General features: G+C 34.0%; 1 protein-coding gene across 7 annotated transcripts; it reads left to right on the top strand.

The window, feature by feature from the left end:
• Positions 1-2564: 2564 nt before the first annotated feature.
• Positions 2565-20628, top strand: LOC105648623 (structural maintenance of chromosomes protein 6B). Of its 7 annotated transcripts, none has more exons than XR_005177134.2 (29): positions 2566-2901; positions 3085-3190; positions 3501-3634; positions 4312-4367; positions 4855-4941; positions 5015-5335; positions 5541-5660; positions 6047-6181; positions 7865-7941; positions 8037-8112; positions 8246-8320; positions 8532-8636; positions 8933-9102; positions 9211-9313; positions 9443-9555; positions 9976-10180; positions 10542-10673; positions 10816-10930; positions 11022-11107; positions 11222-11317; positions 16300-16436; positions 16543-16645; positions 17180-17259; positions 17402-17480; positions 17564-17621; positions 17868-17965; positions 18173-18267; positions 19478-19606; positions 19980-20628. XR_005177134.2 is itself a non-coding variant. In XM_089726931.1 (29 exons), exons 2-29 carry the CDS (start codon positions 2745-2747, stop codon positions 20040-20042), a joined length of 3237 nt encoding a protein of 1078 aa, XP_089583057.1. In that variant the 5' UTR covers positions 2571-2634; positions 2709-2744; the 3' UTR covers positions 20043-20628. The 7 variants fall into 7 exon arrangements, 5 of the variants coding, with proteins under 5 accessions (XP_089583056.1, XP_037492011.1, XP_089583058.1 ...); XR_016322974.1 differs by having other exon boundaries at positions 19959-20628; XM_089726931.1 differs by lacking the exon at positions 18173-18267 and having other exon boundaries at positions 2571-2634; positions 2709-2901; positions 19959-20628.
• The last annotated feature ends 722 nt before the right edge of the window (positions 20629-21350 follow it).

Genomic DNA, 21350 nt, shown 5'->3' with positions numbered 1-21350 from the left:
TAAAATGCAACTCATAATAGCCCAATATAAAAAGAAATGATAAGCAAATTATTAAAATCTGTTGGAACTTTTTTCGTTTTCATATTTTTCAGACAAAGTTGAAATTGTCTCTATCAATATTTGCGGTACAGTACAACTACAACTATGGTTGTCTTCTCGCTAACCACCTCTAGTTCTGTTACAATTACGATGAAACCTACTAAATAAATACAATATATATATATATATATATATATATATTTGCATGTGTTTCCATATTTGGGTCCTTCAAATAATAATGATTCTATTTTTAAATTTTTAATTTTATAAATAAAATTTTTTTACAGTCTATTTGTATTGATCCAACCAAGTATTTGTAAGCAGAAATCCAAGCATTTGTTTGACTGGCAGGTCATAATTGAATGTACCTACTCAATATTCCTGAAATGAAGAATTACATTCTTTCTTTGCTTAAAATTAAATGATGCGATCGCGTCCTGCCATGTCTATGTTTAAAATTTCATATGGCAACCACAAGACGACAACCCATGCAATTTATGCTAATAACCAATTTGTTAGACGAGGAAAGGCAAGCACAGTTAACAATTATATTGCCAAAATACAGTTACATAGACAAAATATGGCTAATGCATAAGTTTATTCATATATTTTACTTAAAAAATCTTATTACATACTCAATTTTTACTTTGATTTATCGAATACTGATTTATTAAACAGTTGAACTTGTAAAATTCGATTGATTGGAAACTCATTGGATAGTTGAAAAATATAAAAATTATTATTTCATAAATTATATTAACTGATATATTAAGCGAATAATTTGCAAGTAAATACCAAAAACACCCAAAACTATTATTGCTAGTACGAAGAAGAGTACAACGATAAAAATAATTCGTAATTTCAAAAGTATAATGAGTTTCTTTACGAAGTAAAAGTGTAATAAGATTTTTTTTTATTTATTTATAAAGTACGAAAGTGAATTCATGCATTTGGCCAATAATATATTATCAAAGGGGATGCAATTTGCAAATCCAGGTACACCATCCATTGATGGTTATAATGCGCATGTGAAGCTAATTAAAGTTATTAGTTGCACAAAATTTGTTTCTTAAAAATCTTTTGTAATCCTCGATTCCTTTTTTTTTTTAATCATATAATTGACTTCCATGCTGGTAATTGCCTGATATATCTTTTATATTAAATGAGAGATCGGCTACATTTGGAATGAAATTTGGTTATGTCTCAAATGGGATTTGGTTATATGGAATATGGATACCTCACTAAATATTGTGATTTTTTAGATATTCATGGATTTTTTTTTTTTCCCTAATGAGAAACATTACCCTAAACTTTATAATTTATTGTAAATACACTTTATTTTATAATTTTTGAAGGATATATCCTAAACTGAACTTAAAGATTGACTACACTCTAAAATTTATTTATTTAATAAAATATTATAATTCTTTATAATGCAGTTAATGTTTCTATTAAAACGGTATAAATAAATTCATAATTACACAATTTATTTATAAATAAATTTTGAATATTTATTTTTTACATTTTTATAGTTTCTGTCTGATAAACTAAGAAGTTATATTATATACTAAATAAGGTACATATATATTTAATTTTTACATATTTATAGCTTCTATTGGATAAACTAAGAAGTTATATTATATACTAGATAAGGTATATATTAAATGAGGTAAGAATATAATATCCTTAAGGATTTTTAATTTTATTATTTAATATAATTTAGTTTTAATTGGTTGTATTATATTATATAATGTATATATTAAATTTCAGATACTAATGATTATTAGAATTTTTTTTTTGAATTTATAACTCAGAGGAAGATATTCAAATTTGAATTTTTATTTAACTATATATTAATATTATACTAAATAAAAACACATATATGTACTTATAAATTTATGCTCTCTTGTATATAAGTAAATTATAGATAACATTCACCAGTAAATGTGTTCATTTATGGAATAATTTAAAATTAAAAAATATTTTCTTTCATTTCTTAAAATACTTTTAACATAATAATTTCATATTTTGAATTGAAATTCTTTTCAAAATTCTACATATTCTAGTAGAATTTTATTTACTCATTTTAAAATCCATATAATTAATTAGTATGATTTTAAATTTTCATTTTTTTTTCAAATACAAAATTTTAAATTTATAAATGAGTTGCACAAAATTTTATAAAACTCATTTATTCGAAACAAGGTGTTAGACTTTGTTTGGATTCGTCTATACATTTTTTTAACAAATATTAAGGAAGATATATTATATATTTGATATTTGTCTGTTTCCATTAAGAAATATTCAAATTAAATTGGGCGTAATAAATATTTCCATTAAACAAATAGTACGTCTTCGAAATACTGTATGAAATGCAGTTAGATCCAGACGAGCGAAACCGGCCCGATCTGCCTAGGCCCAATCACCGTCGAAAGAAGAAAAACAATAGTCGAATGATGGGGTTTTGGGGCCTGATTGGCCCATTTTTTTTATCATCCATACTTAATTGCAAAACCAACGTGATCGCAATTTTACAGTGTTGTTTCCCGCCATAATAGATACGGACGCAGCCGCGCCTTCTACTTCGGACTTCTGGTTGTAGTCTCAGTGTACTGCTTGCCATTCTGAAAAAGATCACTTCTCAGTCTCACCTTCTCTTCATTTTCTAGGGTTCGCAAGGAAGAAAAATACCGTAGACCTGCGCCATGGGCGATTCTAGGGTTTTCGCCGATTACAACCCTAGTACTTCACGGTCCAGGGCAGGTACCGTTATGCGGATCCGATTAGAGAACTTCATGTGTCACAGCAACCTCCAAATCGAGCTCTGCCCTTGGGTCAATTTCATTACCGGTCAAAATGGAAGTACGTTCTTTCTACTTTTTCTACTTAATTGTTCTTTTGTTTATACACAGAAGTGAAACGTTTGATTAAATTGGTTAAAAATTGTAATTGTATTTTTTATTTTCATTTTTCTGGGTTTTCTTAATTTTTACTTGGTGGTGTAATTATGAAGTTATGGATAGATTGTGGTTTTGGTGTTTGCAGGCGGCAAAAGTGCAATATTGACTGCTTTATGTATTGCATTTGGAAGCCGAGCCAAAGGGACTCAGCGGGCAGCTACCTTGAAGGATTTTATCAAAACTGGTTGCAGGTATCTATTCTTATCTTTTTATGAATTTTCTCCTGAGGTTAGAGCGTCGCATGTTTTAAAACTGTTATAGGAATGTGTCGCACGCCTGCTTTATATATTATAAGTTACATTACATAAATGGTATGGAGAACTGTGGAAGTTTGAAATTGGATGTGACGTTTGTTCTTTTATCTTGTCATGAATTCTGGATGACATTTCTTGGTTTTCACTTTTCAGCAATGCATCTTCAAACTTTTCCCCGACGTAGTCATTTTTCAAGAAATTAGATTATTCTATCCACTCACAGTTGCCTGACATTGTTTCTATGCAGCTATGCTGTTGTTGAAGTGGTAGTGAAAAATCAAGGGGAGGACGCGTTTAAGCCAGATATCTATGGTGATGCCATAACTATAGAACGCAGGATTAATCAATCAACAAGTTCCACAGTCTTAAAAGATTTCCAAGGTCTAAATAATTTTCTGCTAATAAATATTTTTATTTCATTTCAAATCCTTGAACGCCTTTGAGATCTTTGTAAGACATGTAATGGCAAGAAAGTTCAAAGTCTGTTTTAGATGGCATTAGACAGAGAGCTATCATGCTTTTGATCAATTAAATGCTATGAAGACCCTTTAAACAAATACATAATTATCTTGCATGGGAAGGATGTTATTTGGATTCATTTGGATGTGCTTATGTTGTTTCCATTCTTTGTATCTTCTGAACAATAAAATTTTTGCCGAACAGGGAACCCATAGATGGTTAAGCATGTAAAAGGCTCATCACTTATTGATTTCAAGTTGAATATCCTTTAGGTGCCTGAATTTCGCTATTAGTTTCAATAATGAATTTGAAAGCTGTCTAAAACAGAAAATTTTCCCGCTAGAGTTTCTGCCTACACGAGTAATCAATATTATATTCTTCATGTGAAAAAAATCTTTATCCTATTTCAGGTTGATGGATGATTTCAAATCAATGCTGTCACTTTGGTGCCAGTTGTCCTCTGAGTTCAATCCAGGGACATGAAAAAAAAAAAAAAAAATCTCACCAGATTAGCTCTTTGCTTTGGTTGTGTTGTAATGCATTATGATTGGTGAAATATGCTGTATTCATTTGTTCTTTTATTTGAATTTATTTGACAGGAAAAAAAGTTGCTAGTCGGAAAGAGGAACTTCGGGAGCTCATTGAACATTTTAATGTGAGTGCAATTGGAGTTGTCTATTGGTTTTTCTTAAAAACTGGACCGTAAAAGTGTCCAATGCAGATTTTGCTTAATATTGCATATTGCCTTTCCTAGGTCTGTTTTCAGTCTTTTTTTTTATTTTTTTTTTTAATTCCCTTGAATGGTAAACTTTGCTTATTAAGGCCACACATTCTTGTTAATGGTCAAATTAATGTTCTAAAATCATCTGAAACCAGCAGAACCTATTGCTATCTGAAGCTGGATTACTATTTGATTCAGCTAAAACTATGCATATCACAGATGGAAATTGCTATAACGTTCTTACTTTCTCCCCTTTTTATTCTGTCTCTTGATTAGCATACGAAGTTAAGATGCCGTTCAATGAAATGAAAATTTTTTTACCAGTCCCTACTTTGATGTCCTTTTTTCTTGCAGTTCTTTTTAAAAATTAAAAGTTATTCTTTATGTTGGATCTTTAATTCCTTCTACTAATATTCTGCAGATTGATGTTGAGAATCCTTGTGTAATCATGAGTCAAGACAAAAGCAGAGAGTTCTTACATTCTGGGAATGACAAAGATAAATTCAAAGTAATTTCTTGTTTTGTGCATATAGAATGTGAAGAGAACTTTGTGGGTTTTTGATTGACACTTCGTTTTTCAGTTTTTTTTCAAGGCAACTCTCCTTCAGCAAGTTAATGATCTTTTACAAAGTATTTACGAACATTTAAGGTCTGCAAATGCACTTGTTGATGAATTGGAGGCTACAATAAAACCCATAGAGAAAGAAATTGCTGAATTGCAAGTGAAAATAAAAAACATGGAGCATATAGAAGAAATATCTCAGCAGGCACAACAATTAAAGAAGAAGCTTGCATGGTCATGGGTTTATTATGTAGACAAGCAACTTGAAGAACAAAGTGTGAAGATTGGAAAGCTTAAAGAACGTATGCCCACTTGCCAAGCTAAAATTGACTGGGAACAAGTGAGTAAAATTCTTGACGCTAAAAACTATAAGTCTGCCTTTTCAATATGACAAGTCCAGTGCACATTAGATTTTCTCTCCTACCGTTAACAGGCTGTGCAAATGATGTCTTTGTTAATCACCCATTTATTTTTAATAAAGATCTTATAAAAAACGACTTTATGAGCTCTAGTTAAAGCATATCAATTTTTTTTTTTTTTTGCAGGGTAAGGTGGAGTCGCTGAGGGACCACTTTACAAAGAAGAAGGCCCAAATTGCACTCATGATGCAAAAAACATCAGAAGTGAGGAGAAAACAGGATGAATTGCAGAATTCTATTTCCTTGGTATGTTTGAACTTGGTTGTATTATTTCTTTCTAAGGAAATTGACTGGCTGCTAACATAAAATTGCAGCAGATGCATAACTTTTTTTTTTTTTTCTGTTCCCTGTCTTCTGTTGTGTAGATGCTTTTAAGTGTGTGTGTATCTCTCTCTCTCTCTCTATATATATATATATATTTGGAATTACACTAGACTAGGCATATTTGGCAAATGCTAGGAGATATTTCACTCTTTCAAGTGTTAAAAGAATTGGTAGACCCTATTGCATATTCTACACTATTATTTTTCAAGCCTCGGTACTTTTATGTGTGTGCTCTAACAGTTTTTCCTTCATTTGTTTGCATTTCATTCATTTTTGATACCCTATTGATGCAAAGACTATTTTTCTAGGCAACAAAAGAGAAGCTTGAGTTAGAAGAAAAGCATGGTCGTGCAGCCAACCACATTCAGAAATTGCTAAAACGTGCACAGTCTCTTCAACAAGAAGTCCATGATACTCAGGAGCAACATTTTAGAAACACACAGGTTCTTATGTTTGATTTCAACTGAGATGATTGCTTTATTTAATTGCTATAACTGTCTTGCCTTTTTTTTTTTTCGGTGTCTTCATTGTTTGTTATGATTATGAAGATTTCCTTATTTTATGCTTTTGAAATTAGATCCCTTTGCAGAAATATTTAAATAATAATGCTTTTTTCTTCAAATGTAATTTGTCATGAATCATGGTGCTTTTATTGTTATAATGCTAAAGCACAATACACAAAATTCTGAATTCAGTTTCTGTAATTTTATTATGTTTTTGCTTTAACTGTGCCTTGTCTGTGAAAGAGAAGAAATGCAAGTGAAATCATTTTGCCATCATATGTTGTGTGAGTGACTTTTGGGACTCCTAAAATGCTATTCATTCATTCCTCTGCTTTAGAGTCTTACCTGCTTTTTTCATGTTCACTTCTGCACTAGGTGCTATTTGTGCTACTGATATGATTTGATTTATGACAGTATGCGTAATTATGTAGATAGATTAATAAATATAGTTAGTGGGGTTCTTCAAATTTTGGAGGAAGATATCATGCTGCATATTATGATATACATGAGATAACAAATTGAATGTGGTGTGAAGAGGAATGCACAATCTTAGGCATTTTAAATAACATGGTAGGCGAGGACATTGAAAAGCTGGTAGGTTGCTTGGGAAAATACTTGCCTACATTGTAAGAATGAAAAATTAAATAGTTGTTCACTCGAATTACTTTTACTAAATAGTTGTTCATTTAGACCTATGTTTTTATGAGGTGAAATTCCTCTAATACCCATGCTTTTTCCACGGGATATTATCACATTAGTTAAGGGTAAGTCTTACAATGTTGGTTGGTTGCATCAATGGGATGGTGTGAATACTGATGCCAAATGAGTCAGGAGTTACAATGGATCTGAATGAGAGAATGTTAAGTAAGGGAATAGTAGATGGTATTTCACACCATGAAAGATGAATTAAGATTTTCTAGGGATAGAATTGGAGAGTGGATGATTGAAGAGAATCATAGTGGAAAAGTGTTCTCATATCAGAGGGATGGTGAAATGATCCTTGATCATAAATGAACAATATATTGATTCCAAATAAGGTGATGTTAATTAACAGATATGACATAGGACAACTAAGATAGTTCGTAGCAGTAGGAGATGCATGACATTTCCTAGGAAGGATACGGCACATCTAGTGTTAAAGATATTTAGAACAAAAATCTGGATAGATGTGATGGAATGAATTTAGGAGTCTAATGGAGGTGTGATGTGGTATGTAATTTCAAGTCAACCTCAATGCTGTGGTGCCAAGTGAATATAGTTGTAATTGCAAATGTTGAGGACACAAAGTTCTCATTTCAAAATCCAAGAAGAGAAGTAAAGAGTTGCAACCTTCTTAATGAGCCTTGTTCAAGTCCAAAGGTAAAATTCTGTATCATATCTGATTGATTTGCAATTAATAATGGATCTAGCTGCTAACCCAGTATTAATCTCTTAGATGGTGAAATCAGCTGTCCCATTCTTTTGCTTGATTGTAGTTTCTAGATCATTCTGATGGAGGTGATGGTTTTAGACCATGTACCTCAAAGAGGTTAAAGTGCTAAGGAAGATATCGGTATGATGACATGTAGGGATATGTCTGTGATGATAAGAGTTTTATGCCTCTTACTTCTGGTTTTCCTCCAGGCTGAAGAATCTGAAATAGAGGAAAGGATAAAAGAACTACAATGTATGGTTGATGCTGCTAGTGCCACATTACAAAGGTTAGTCTTTTGTTTACCTTATCATGTTATGTGCTCATATTTCACCTTTTTCTCTGGTTATATTTTACTGGCTGCTTAATCAAATTATAATTCAGGTTGAAGGAAGATGAACGTGAGTTATCAGAAACCGTATCCAAGGGAATGAATGAAATCAGAAAAATAAATGAAGAGGTACAGAGATGCTTGAAAAATTAAATGACTTGATCATCTGAAACATGTTGCTGATTCTTGCAATATTCTTTATCTTTTCAAGCCTCTTTTTCACATTGCAGAAGTATTAGTATTTAAGTTTTTGGTTGTATAGATAGATAATTATGAAAAGAAGCGTCATGATACCAATACAAGCATTCGCCAGCTTCGGCAACACAAAGCCAACAAGGTTCGTGCAACTATTTATATCTTGCATGGAGATAGTTGTGCATCGTAATAAAATTATTTTTTTAGGTTTATACAAGTTGTGTGCTTTTTAGTTTTTTTTCAAATGTTTGTTTCTTGTTGAGTGTCTGGATCCATATGCCAATGCAATTTCTGTTTGAAACTTGAAGTTGATTATAGCAATATAATTAACTTAGATCAGGTTTCCTTGACAGGTGACGGCCTTTGGGGGACAGAGAGTGATTCATCTTCTGCAAGTTATTGAAAGATATCACCAACAATTTGACAGACCGCCTATAGGTCCAATTGGTGTCCACCTGGTAAGCAATAACAACAATGTATATGCATGCTAGTTTATGACTGGTGTCAAGTACATAAATTAGGACTTGGATAATTGTTAATGTTATTGATCCCAACTGCCTTTTAGTTCAGGTTTAGTTGAGTTCATATGCTCTTTTGATTCAATGCAGTTTGCATTATGGGGTGAAGACCTGTTATTGATCATTACAAGTGACGATGTCTTAATTATATGTCCGAAAGTTATTTTTTTAAGCAACATTAACTACTGTGGATTCTTCCAGCCATTTGCTAATACATCTTCATTTTGGCACTGCAGACATTGGTTGATGGTGATGCATGGGCTCTTGCTGTTGAAAATGCCATTGGAAGGTTGCTCAATGCTTTTATTGTAACAAGTCATAATGATTCTCGACTTCTAAGAAGTTGTGCTAGAGAAGTAAGATATGATAACCTTCAAATTATCATATATGACTTCTCACGACCAAGGTAGATTGCTGACTACTTATATTGTTTGCTTACCAGACCTAGGTGGTTGTTTATCCTGCTTTTATCGTTTGACCTCCTTTATCCTATTGGGTTTATTTTCCTCTGTAGGTTGGCCATACCACCTGACATGCTTCCCAGGACAAATAAACCTACTACACTTTCTGTTCTACATTCTGAAAATCATATTGTATTGAATGTCTTGGTGGATATGGTAATTTGTCGGCTTCATCATTGATTCTCTCTCGTTTAACTTTGTATAGCTTTATTTTTTTTTCTCGCTGTGATTTATGCGTTTTGTAGGTGCCCTCTAAAATTGGTAGCACTTTACTTGTATTTCCAGGGTAGTGCTGAGAGGCAAGTGCTTGTAGAAGATTATGACGCAGGTCGGGCTGTTGCTTTTGACAGAAAGATCCCAAATCTGAAGGAGGTTTTCACCTTAGATGGATATAAAATGTGAGCGGTTACTATATGTTCTACACACATGCTGTAAGAGCATGTTTTACATTATATTCTACCAAGAATGCTCCATAAAGACTATGTTTGAAAAAATGTAATGGAATATAGTGAAACAAAGATTTAGTAGAATAATCAATTGAAAATTTATTGCATCTCATACCATTAGACACTATTTTGGTTCACCAAAGATGCATGGAATGGTTTAGGAAGTACTTATTTGAAGTTATAGCAGCTACTATCTGGATATCATACCCAAAGTTATAGCCCTTAATATTAATATCAGTTTATCATGCATGTTTGTTCTGGTCTTGTAGGTTGTAGTTCTATGATGCAGTTTCTGTACCCTATGGACTCTATCACTTAGTTTGGTAACATAGTTGCCACTTTTACAAGTACTTATTACTAATTCCTCCTTAGGTTTTCCCGGGGTTCAGTTCAGACAGTGCTTCCTCCAAATAAGAAGCTTAGAACTGGCCGTCTATGTAGCTCTTATGATAATCACATTAAGGATCTTGAACAACGTGCATCAAATTTTCAAAAGGAAGCTGAAGAATGCAGGAAAAGGAAACGGGAAACTGAGGCAAATCTTCAGGATCTTCAAAATGGTCTAAATAATGTGAAGGTAATAACAACAATACAATGTTTATTAGCCTTTTGAAATTATTTTAAAATTTTGATCTGCTTAATACTTTCAGTTTGACAATGTTGTATTTCAACATGTTCTTTTCTTCATATTGCTCTTTATACGTGTGCATTTTCTAGAAAATGCTATGGTCTGACTCAAGCTGTCAATGGACTAGTCTAGTGCATGTTTCACTTCAGGCTAAGAGTGTTTCCTGGTCTTGATTCTGGTGTCATCTACCAGTAACATTCCCCCACTCCCAACTAAAAAGCCAACTTATGTGGGATTCATTTTTTTATATAATATATGCATGCTTGTGCTTGCTTATATGTATAAATACAATTTTCTTTGTTTGGTGTAGCGGAGATGCTCAAGTGCTGAGCGGGATCTGGCATCCAAGAAACTAGCACTACAAGATTTGAAGAAGTCATATGCTTCTGAAAGTAGTACACCAGCTGTCTCAACTGTTGATGAGCTTCATCAAGAAATTTCAGTTTGTTCCTGTTACTATTGTTTTTTTTTTTTTTTTTTTTTTTTTTCCTTCTTTGGGGGTTTACCTAGATTTGCAATTGGTCTATTCAATATGAAGTACTTGTTCGTTCTCCGTGTAAATTTCCTTTGTTGATGTTTTCCAGAAACTCCAAGAGGACATACAAGAAAAAGAAATTGCTCTGGAGATATTTCGAGTTAGAAGGGATGAAGCTGAAGCTAAGGCTAGGGACCTGGGATTATCATTTGAGAATTTATGCGGTACACTGCTGACTGTTTATGGTTTTTGATTTTGTCCAATGTATCTCCACTTATGCATTCACTTTATTCATTATTGGGGCCAAAAATGTAGAGTCAGCTAAAGAAGAACTTGATGCCTTTGACAAAGCAGAGGCTGAGCTTATGAAGATAGAAAAAGATCTACAGTCTGCAGAAGCGGTCATCTATACTTATCCTTGTCTCCTGTCCTTAATGGTTTACTGCAATTCGTTTTAAATTGTTGTTTCTGCAAGCTTGTTTTCAATTCCTTTTTTTTTTTTTTTTTTTTTCCAGGAGAAGACTCATTATGAAGGTATAATGACTAACAAGGTCCTTCCTGATATCCAAGCAGCAGAGGCACATTATCGAGAGCTTGAAGAGACCCGGAAGGTACATTTTTATGCTATCTGTATATGTAGCAGCAGGCTGGAATAATTTGCTGACAGCTACTTCGTCAACATGTCTTTATATCTTATTCCAACATCAGTTGTGATGTTTCATGTGTAAGTTTAACAAAGGTTAGCTTGTCTGAGATGCATTTGTGGAAAACTGAAAAACTCTCCAATAGAAATGATTCCTTAGGTTTTTAAGATTAATCTAGGGACGAACAAACAGTCGGTTCAGTTTAAGAACTGGGACGGAAAAGGAAATCCGAAATTTTAGAAGCAAAATCGAATCAAACCGAAGTTGCTGTCAGAACAGATTTCATTTAAGAAACCGAGCCGAACTAACCTGAATTTAGACTATAAACCTATTAGGAATCTAACTCCTAATAGAATTCTATTTACAACTAATCCTTAACACTTCCCCTCAAGTTGGAGCATAGATATCAATCATGCCCAACTTGTTACAACGATAGTTAACCCGAGGTCCATTTAGAGATTTTCGAAGTTTACACACTTTACCCGACTCTCCCTGAGCAACAAAGCCTGGTGGTTGCTCCATGTAAACTTCTTCCTGAAGATCCCCATGAAGAAAGGCATTCTTAATGTCCAGCTGATGTAAAGGCTGATCAAAAGTAGCTGCTCAAGAAATAAATAAACGAACAGAAGACAATTTGGCGACAGGAGAAAAAGTATCAGAATAATCAAGGCCATAAATCTGAGAATGGCCCTTTACAACTAATCGAGCCTTGAGACGAGCAACAGACCCATCGGGATTCACTTTAACGGTGAAAACCCACTTACAACCAATAGCTTTCTTACTTGCTGGGAGAGGCACAAGATCCCAAGTACCATTAGTATCTAAGGCAGCCATCTCCTCTTTCATTGCTACACACCAACCAGGATGGGACAAAGCATGGACAACAGTTTTAGGGATAGAGACAAAGTCTAGGTTACTTACAAAACAACGAGATGAAGAAGAAATATGATCATAATTGACAAAAGAGGAAATAGGATAGGTACACTTGCGTTTACCTTTTCAAAGAGCAATGGGAAGGTCAAGGTCTGACTAGGGAGTGGGTGACACATGCTCAGGTTGAGTGGAGTGAACCAGATCTTCTATTGAAGCGGCAGGTGAAGAAAGTGAGTCAAGAGTTTTTGGTCTCCTGGAATAAACCTATGCAAAACGAGGGCGAGCAGATGTTGGAGCAGGAGCGGGAATAGGAGCAGTAGACACTGGAGCAGGAGGATGCAAGTTCAGGAATAGGAGCAGGAGCAGGAGAGTTATGAAATTGCTGGACAGCATAGACTCAAAGCTTATCGTCCTCCCCCTCACTCTTATATATAGAAGAAGGAAAAAATGGAGTATTCTTAAAAAATGTGACATGCAGAAATAAGATAACGGTCAAGATCGGGAGAGAAACAATGATACCCTTTTCGATGTCGAGAATACCCAAGGAAAACACAACGAAGGGACTTTGGATCTAATTTGGAAACCTGTGGACGAACATCATGAACAAAACAAGTACAACCAAAAATACGAGGTTCAATCGGGAATAGAAGCTTAGAAGGAAACAAGACATTATAAGGAATTGCACCATTAAGCACAGAAAAAGGCATGCGCTTAATCAAAAAACATGCAGTAGAGACAGCATCAGCCCAAAAATGTTTAGGGACCTTCATTTAGAATAGAGGTGCCCTAACAACCTCAAGAAGGTGTCGATTTTTTTTCTTTTTGCAAACCCCATTTTGAGAAGGAGTATCAACACAAGATGTTTAATGGAGAATACCATTCTGTGACATATAAGATTGGATGGAATTAGATAGGTTTTCTTCAGCATTATCACTGTGCAATATGCGAACAAAGGTATTAAATTGAGTTTTACTTTCGGCACCAAAGGAACAGAAAATAGAGAATATCTCAGAACGGGTTTTCATTAAAAATAACCAAGTAACACGAGAATAATCACCCACAAAAGTTACAAAATACCGAAAGCCAGTTTTAGAAATAACAGGACATGGACCCCAAACATCAGAATGAACTAACTCAAAAGGCGATGAAACCTGTTTATTGACTCGAGGAACTAAAGGTAAGCGATGATGTTTGGCAAATTGACAAGATTCACATTCTAAAATTGACAAAGACTGAAATTGCGGATACAACTTCTTTAAAGTAGACAATGAAGGATGACCCAAATGACAATGAATCTCAAGAGGAGATAGAGCACCAGCACAAGCTAGAGATAATGAAACGTGTTCATCCAGAAGATAAAGGCCACCAGACATGAGTCCTCTACTAATAATCCGCTTCGTCAAAAGATCCTGAAACACACAATATGTAAGATAAAATTTGACATAACAATTCAGCATACGAGTAATTTTGCTAAGAGACAGTAGATTAAACAAAAAACGAGTCAAACAAAAAACAGAAGACAATGGAAGAGATGGAATGGGATTGGCGGTGCCAATACACTTGACAGGAAATGTGGACCCATCAACTAGTAACATGACGATTAAATTGTTCAGGTTCTTTGAATGAGGATAAGAGACTAGGGTTACCTGTCATGTAATCGGTGCAACCAGAATCAATGATCCACTCTGATGAGGTAGACATAAGACATGAAGGAGGAGCACTGGAATTGGCAGCAGCAGTAATTGAGGAATCAGTCGAATTAGAAGGCCGGTATCTAGAGAGCTTAGCAAACTCCGTAGTAGAAATTGTTACATTGTTATCAGAAGAAGTAACTGCATAATCTTGAGTTGTCATATTTACCCTTGGTGCCTTATTTATCAGTTTCTTGTAATATCGTTTAGTGTGACCAGGTTCATGGCAATAATGGCAGATAAGAATGCTTGCCTCCCGAGTGATTGGTCCATTACTACGGTTATTTCCTCTTGTTCCTTTGTTTCCTGGTTGCCTAGCTACCTCACAAGGGCATTGTTATCAGGAGGGGAAGGCGTATGAGAACTTTCAGTACGTAGCAATATAGCGAAAGTTGAGAGGTAATATCACTGCCTGAAAGAACTTGTGATTTGGCAGTTTCAAAAACCGGAGCAAGACCTGCAAGAAAATTCATCATAGTCATTTGTTCTTGCTGCGCCTGTTGAACCTTAAAATCGAGACTAAAAGGCAATAAAATATTAAATTCCTCGTAAATCTTCTTAAATTCCATGAAATAAGCTGTCAGGGGCTTATCTTGCTGGTCGGCCCTTTAAAATCCTTTGCAGACCTCATACATACGAGATAGATTACCTTTTCTCGAGTACAAGAATTCAAGATATTCCATTAATTCTTTAACAAGCTCACAATGATTGATTAACCCAACCACTTCACTGTCAATAGAATTACGAATCAGTAGAAATAACTTAGCATCTTCCCTGAGCCAACGTTGTCTAGTGTCACCAGTTGGTGGATCATCAATTAGATGATCATCTATTTCAACACTTCTGCAAATAAATTCGAATTGTCTTACTCCAATCTAAATAATTAGTTCCCTTCAATTTATGTTCTGTGATTTTATTCATTGCTGGGATCAATTCAGTAATAGTAGTTTTAGAATCTGTAGGTTCTAGATCCATTATTAATAAAAACTAAACACCCTTCCAGCAACGCAGAAAGAGTCACCAAAAAAAAAAAAAAATAGTCTTTCAATGCAAACTGAAGTGAAAGGTAACCTGAAACATCAAATTGACAGAACTGATAATGCCCCTACCAAAACTTCGCCGGATCTGAAAAACAACTATTTGAGTTGACTGCTGACATAAAGAAATGTAACAATCTAAAAAAATGAACGAAATAGAGAAATAAAGTAAAATAGTTTATTTTGATCTTCCGATATGAAATTCTGGTCAAATACAATTGTGCCATGAGCAAGGTATAGAAGGCTTCAATGCTTCTCCAACATATGACTTCTAAGTTATGTTAGCTTAGTGGACTTCAATATAGGCTTTATTTTCCCTTTATTAAGAATTGGGCCAACACCATATTTGGGAACAAAGGATCCAAGTAGGGTTAAGCAGGATTTTGAAGCCTTTGTTATGCAGTATAAAGCTACCATTACAATGGCTTAGATGCAGCTTTCAGGAAATCTTAAGATCATATTTTCCTACCTTCCCACTTTTACTTTCTTGTTCCTAAGGTAACGTCTTAAGGGTCTTATTTCTTACACAGCAGTCAATAACCCTATCTTGCTGCAAATTGCAAAACTTAACGGGAGAAAAGAAAACATAGATTTTCAAGCTGTTTTGCATAAGCTGGAAATTATGTCAGGTCATTCAGTAATTGCAGGCGTAAGTTCTGACATTGTTATCTACACAACTACAGCTGTTTAAGGCTGGTTTCTGCAGAAAGGAGGTTATAGTCAAGAGGGATATAAGGTATTATCATTCCCACCACGGGATACCATGACAATAAAGTAGATTAAGGTTGAATAATAGTGAAATCAAGTCATTCAATCATTTGATAGAATTAGTGGACATACTCAACTTCATTGTTTAAATTAGGGTGAGCAAAATGACCGATCGAACCAATACTGTTCAGTTTGGTTGGCTTGCTCATAAGAAGTTCGGTTTTCAGTTTACTTTGGTTAAAACCTGTTAAGTGTGATATCATTTATCGAGTAAACTTGTATATTTTTATTTTTTCATGAAACATTTAGGTCAAATCCACCTAATTGGAAAAAGTTGGTTCATTTAGACAATTGATAAGAGTAAAGTTTAAACACTAAACTTAAAAATAAGAAAATTTTAGACATCAATTATATAATTGTCTATTCTATTTTTTACATGTTCTCAGTATGGTGTTTTTTAAGCTAAAGCAATGTTCCAATATTATCCACAACTGGAAAACTTTAGATGTTAGTATTAAAGTTGGTTTTGCTTCCCTATTTTCTCCATTTCTTGTTTTCCCATGGCACTGTTAAAAATTTAACTGGAACTCATTGCTATTGTGTCAAGCCAGACTTTTCTTAATGTTTTGTTGAACTGTAGGAGAGTTGTAGAAAAGCTTCAATTATATGTCCTGAGAGTGATATTGAAGCTTTAGGAGGTTGGGATGGGAGCAGCCCAGAGCAACTCAGCGCCCAATTAAAAAGATTGAACCAGAGGCTTCAGCATGAGAGCCAGCGGTATAAACATGAGCTGTCTCCATTTATCACTTGAACAATCCTCAATGATATATTTTAATTTATAAGCTTGTTTTGTATTTTTTTATTTTATATTTTATTGTGGCAGGTATTCTGACTCTATCGATGATCTTAGAATTTTGTACCAGAAAAAGCAACGTAAAATCTTAAAAAAACAACAAACATATCAAGGGTTTCGAGAAAAGTTGAAGGTAAGCTATATTTCTCAAATCTAAATAGGCTAGACCGTTATATCTCAAATTTTTTAAGGTAAGGGTTTAATTTTTCTGAGGGTGGATGTCACTGAAATGCGTCTTCATATGCATGTTTTATGCTGTTACCTAACTTTTTTTATCCTTGTAAAATTGTGTTATCTTTTTGGAGCTATATTCCTTTTATAAAAGGCGATGCCCCTTTTCTAAACTTCTATGCACTTGATTTGAAGAAGGAAAATTTATTGTTCCTTATATTCAAAATCTATGGAAAAAAATTAAGGGCACATGGAGGAAGCACTTCTAAGTTGTGGATGCTATATACAAGTTTTTATGCTGTGAATATTCTGCTTGTTTTCTTGTTTTCCTTTAGGCCAGGTGCAAGGGTGCTCGATACCAATGATTCCTTTTGTTTCTCATTCGTTATCATTAGTATGATGTTTTTTTAATGCTGAAATTGAATTTTGGGGACCAACTTATTCACTTTTTTTGCAGTCTTTTGACTCTTCTTCTTCCTCAAATTTTGAACTGCAGGCTTGTCAGGAAGCCCTAGATCTGCGATGGAACAAGTTTCAGAGGAACAGTACTCTTCTAAAGCGTCAGTTGACTTGGAAGTATGAATTGCTTTCCCTTCCCCCAAACTAGACCACTTTTTATCTGTAACTCTGAGTGGTTTGTTTTCTTTGTATCAATCCAAAGTATTTTGTTAATTATCTTGTACTGCTCTTTTCTTAACCATGCAATTTTTGCAATTAGTTTTAATGGTCATTTAGGAAAGAAAGGGATCAGTGGTAACATCAAAGTTAGTTATGAAGAAAAAACCCTTAAAGTAGAGGTAAGCAATTTCTTCTATTCATGGGTGCCTACTTATGTTAATCTCTTGCTTTTCATCTTATGCTATATCTTTTTCTCGGTTAGGTAAAGATGCCCCAAGATGCATCAAGCAGCTCTGTTCGTGACACCAGAGGTCTTTCAGGTTTGCTCCCCTCTACTTGCCCCTCTACTTGTAGCTTCCATATCTGTTTATACTATTAGAAGTTTAAGATAAGATAATAGCTAAATAGACAGATTTCATTGATTATGTGAATTTTAGAAAGAAATTGCATTTCATTTGCCTAATCATTAAGTAACTGCACATATTTTAAATGTAATTGCTCAACTTTGTCTTGGATATTTTAGCAATTCTCAAAGTCATGATATTCTATAATTGCTTGTTATTTAGGCGGTGAGCGTTCTTTTTCAACATTGTGCTTTGCATTAGCTCTTCATGAGATGACAGAAGCCCCATTCCGAGCAATGGATGAGTTTGATGTATTTATGGTAAGTGCAACTCTTTGAATGTGCATTGAGGAGTTGCTAAGTTGTAGCTATTCTTTGAATTCTCCATGGCTGGATGTGAAATTCTTAAGTGATATATTCAGATAATATCTGAAGGATTGAGCTATATATCCCTTTTCAAAATGTGGAATGATCTCTGTTAGGATGCAACTTGTGATAACTATGTTTCTTGCTTGTGTGGATGTCCAGGATGCGGTTAGCCGGAAAATTAGCTTAGACACTTTAGTGGACTTTGCATTGGCGCAAGGGTGTCAGTGGATATTTATCACACCTCATGATATCAGGTTCTTAAATTATGCTTGAAATTATAATTAACAAACTTGCCCAGAGATGATGTGTGCTGCTAGCAGGACAATTTTAAAAATCCTTTGCTTCCTCTCCTTTTACGTGGGTGGGTTTAGGTGATGTGGGGTGCTGAGATTTTCTGATGTTGGACGTGATTGTGCACAACCCTGCACAATAAAAGAAACAGTGATTAAATTGAACATTCCCTGGAATTTGGATTCAGTGCTTGCATGAAACTGATAATAGAAGCATTTGTTACAGTGCTTTCTATTATGTGATCTACTTTGTGATACTTGTATGGACCCCCAGGATCTACAGACCTGGGTCTTTTAGAATTTTCATACACAACTTAACATTGAGCTTTTTGAGCATATTCACACAAAAGTCAAATTTGGTAATCTGATGTAGGTAATTTTTCTCCAAGGTCCAGTAAAACCTCTTGATATGAACAGGAGCAAGATGTGTTCTTAGGTTTAGAAAGGAATTGATAGTGAACTTAAGTGAATTTTTATTCTCTTGAAAATTACTTAAATTACTTGTACAACTAACATTGAGACTGTTGCAGATATTTCATGCATTAACATGTGCATGGAGGCTTGCATTTATACATGTAAAGCTTTATAAATTACTCCATATTCAAGATAAAGAAACTTAGCTTCTTCAATTCACTCGGGACTTTAAGACTTATAAATTTTTATACTAATTCAAGGCTTAGAGTTTTATGTAAAATTTTTTAATGCATGTGGTGCATCAGGCAATTCATTAAGTGAGATTTTGTAATTTGTGTGATTGATTATCTCTGTTTATGCATGCTGCTAGTTCATGCTCTTGTTGTGATTGAAATTATTGCATCTTCCAGTAGCATCATCTACTTCTCTTCCTGCCATTATTTGCGATGGCTGCTTCTTTCTTTTCTTTCCTTTTATTTATTTATTTATTTAAATAATGCAATGCTGGAACTGTGTTGTCATCAAATTATTTGTCTTTGGCATCAACTCCAATTCTAGAGTTGGATATGCATGTTGCAGCAATATTTATTTAGTTACGTTGAAATCCCAGTTTATTGCTGGTTAAACCATCTTTCAGATATGTAGTTCCCATGCCATAGATTGATATGATGACCTTTTATGACTATATTGAGTCAGGAATGGAAAAAATTCTGTTTGGAAAATTGAGATGACAGATACTGTTTGTTCCGTGTTTGTACAGTATGGTAAAACAAGGGGAAAGGATAAAGAAGCAGCAAATGGCGGCTCCTCGCTCTTGATTCTACCCATACGAGTAATTCTTCCCCCATTTGTACAACTTGAAATGCTATGCTCTCAATTTGATCAGATGGTAAGCCGCTCACAAATTCAGTCATCCTAGATATATTAAAATCAGGATATCATCTTGATTACTTTTTGCTGTTATTGTGGGCCTATCTGAAGGTTTACATAGTGTAGTAATTGTCCTTTTGCACTTGTTAATAAACGCTCCATGCAATTGGAGATGATTGGATTCGACCCTTAGTTGAAATTCCAGTGTATAGTTTGTGAATATTGCTGATGCCACATTTTATAGGCATGGCATTGAACTTAGTTGAAATTCCAGTGTATAGTTTGTGAATATGAATCTAATTGTTTTTGTACTGTTTGGTTGCGTATTTTGTTGTGCTAGTTATCTTCTCATGCTAATATAAGCGGTAAAGAAACTCTGCACTATTTTGCAGACATACGAAGGTTTTGCCTGCTGGAGAACTGTATCGAACAGCAACAATGCGACAAAAATTTAACGAGTAGTTCAATGTCGTATATTTTTGTGCATGTTTAGATTGATTTGAAAATCTATTGTGCCTACGGCGTGGCGTTGAGCGTATTAAATTTGGAAGCAGATGGATCTAATGAATAATGCATATGATACCATCCATGAATTATGAGTGTCCAAGATTTCTTGAACAGGGAATGGGCTCTGATACGAGTTTCCAATTACAAGACAAAGCTGTCCGTGGTTTGAATATCCCTAAGAATTCCAGCTAAGAAAAGTGTGGGAACCTATCATTTTTCTACTGTGTTGAATATCCTTCCTTCCCTTATGTAACAACCAGTTCTAATGCATCACTTTTTGAGATCCCATTGAGTTTGAAACATGTTACTTTGAAGAAGAGGGTTTTTAGTCGTTATGTAAAAGTCTTGGAAATGTCAAATGTAAACCACACCTTTATACAGTGCATATTTTAATATCTTGGGTGGAAATAATTGAAAGCATCTCTACGGCAAAAATAACGCATTTTGATAAATTTTCAAGACAGTTAATGTATGCAAGTCGTCAAAAATAAAAACTTAATAATAGTTTCTATCATAGCTCTCTATTTATTTTTATTTGCTTTGCATTTTAGGAATTTTCAGACTCATTGCCCCTTTTAAATAAGTATGATTTGTACTGATAACGTCATAAAGCATGATCCATGAATTTGTTTCATGGGTTGCTTAAAGACAGAAAAAAAAGTTCAGATTTGCTAAAGGTTTGTGTCCCCACTTTAAAACCAAACTTTTAAATCATCAAACGGCTACTTATAACGGCTACTTTGACAAGACGTACAAAATCTCTGCCCAAAATATTATAATGTTAGCTAGCAAATATTATGTCCTTTGTTTAGTAGTTAGTAATAGTAATACTATAGTCGGGGAATCGCCAACAAAAAAAGGTTGCTTTGCTTGTGATTTCCTACCTTGTTTATTCCTGTAATTATTATATAATTTCTCTTTCAGAGCTTTTTTTAATTATAATATCCAATAATTCACAGTTTAGTTATATGTTAAGATTTCATTTATTAATAAGCTATTACCTGTCTATAATAATATAAAAGTGAGAATAAAAGGAGAATATTATAATTATCAAAAATGCCCTTACCAAATTTATGGATCGATAAAAAATATTATTAAAAATTTTAAATTCATTAGCCGAAACTATAAATGTAATTTAGTTTTTAACTCATTTTGATCCCCTATTTAAATCTAATACTATTTAATAAATAAAAAAAAATTATATATAAGGTATATATCCAGGAAGGAACCTATCCATACCATAGATATATATATAT

This window comes from Jatropha curcas, chromosome 10 (assembly GCF_041381405.1).
Source record: "Jatropha curcas cultivar XTBG-Jc1 chromosome 10, XTBG_Jcur_1.0, whole genome shotgun sequence".
In the NCBI taxonomy this organism is placed as follows: Eukaryota; Viridiplantae; Streptophyta; class Magnoliopsida; order Malpighiales; family Euphorbiaceae; genus Jatropha; species Jatropha curcas.
The sequence above is the reverse complement of the archived record's forward strand: the minus strand, read 5'-3'. Positions and strand labels throughout refer to the sequence as shown.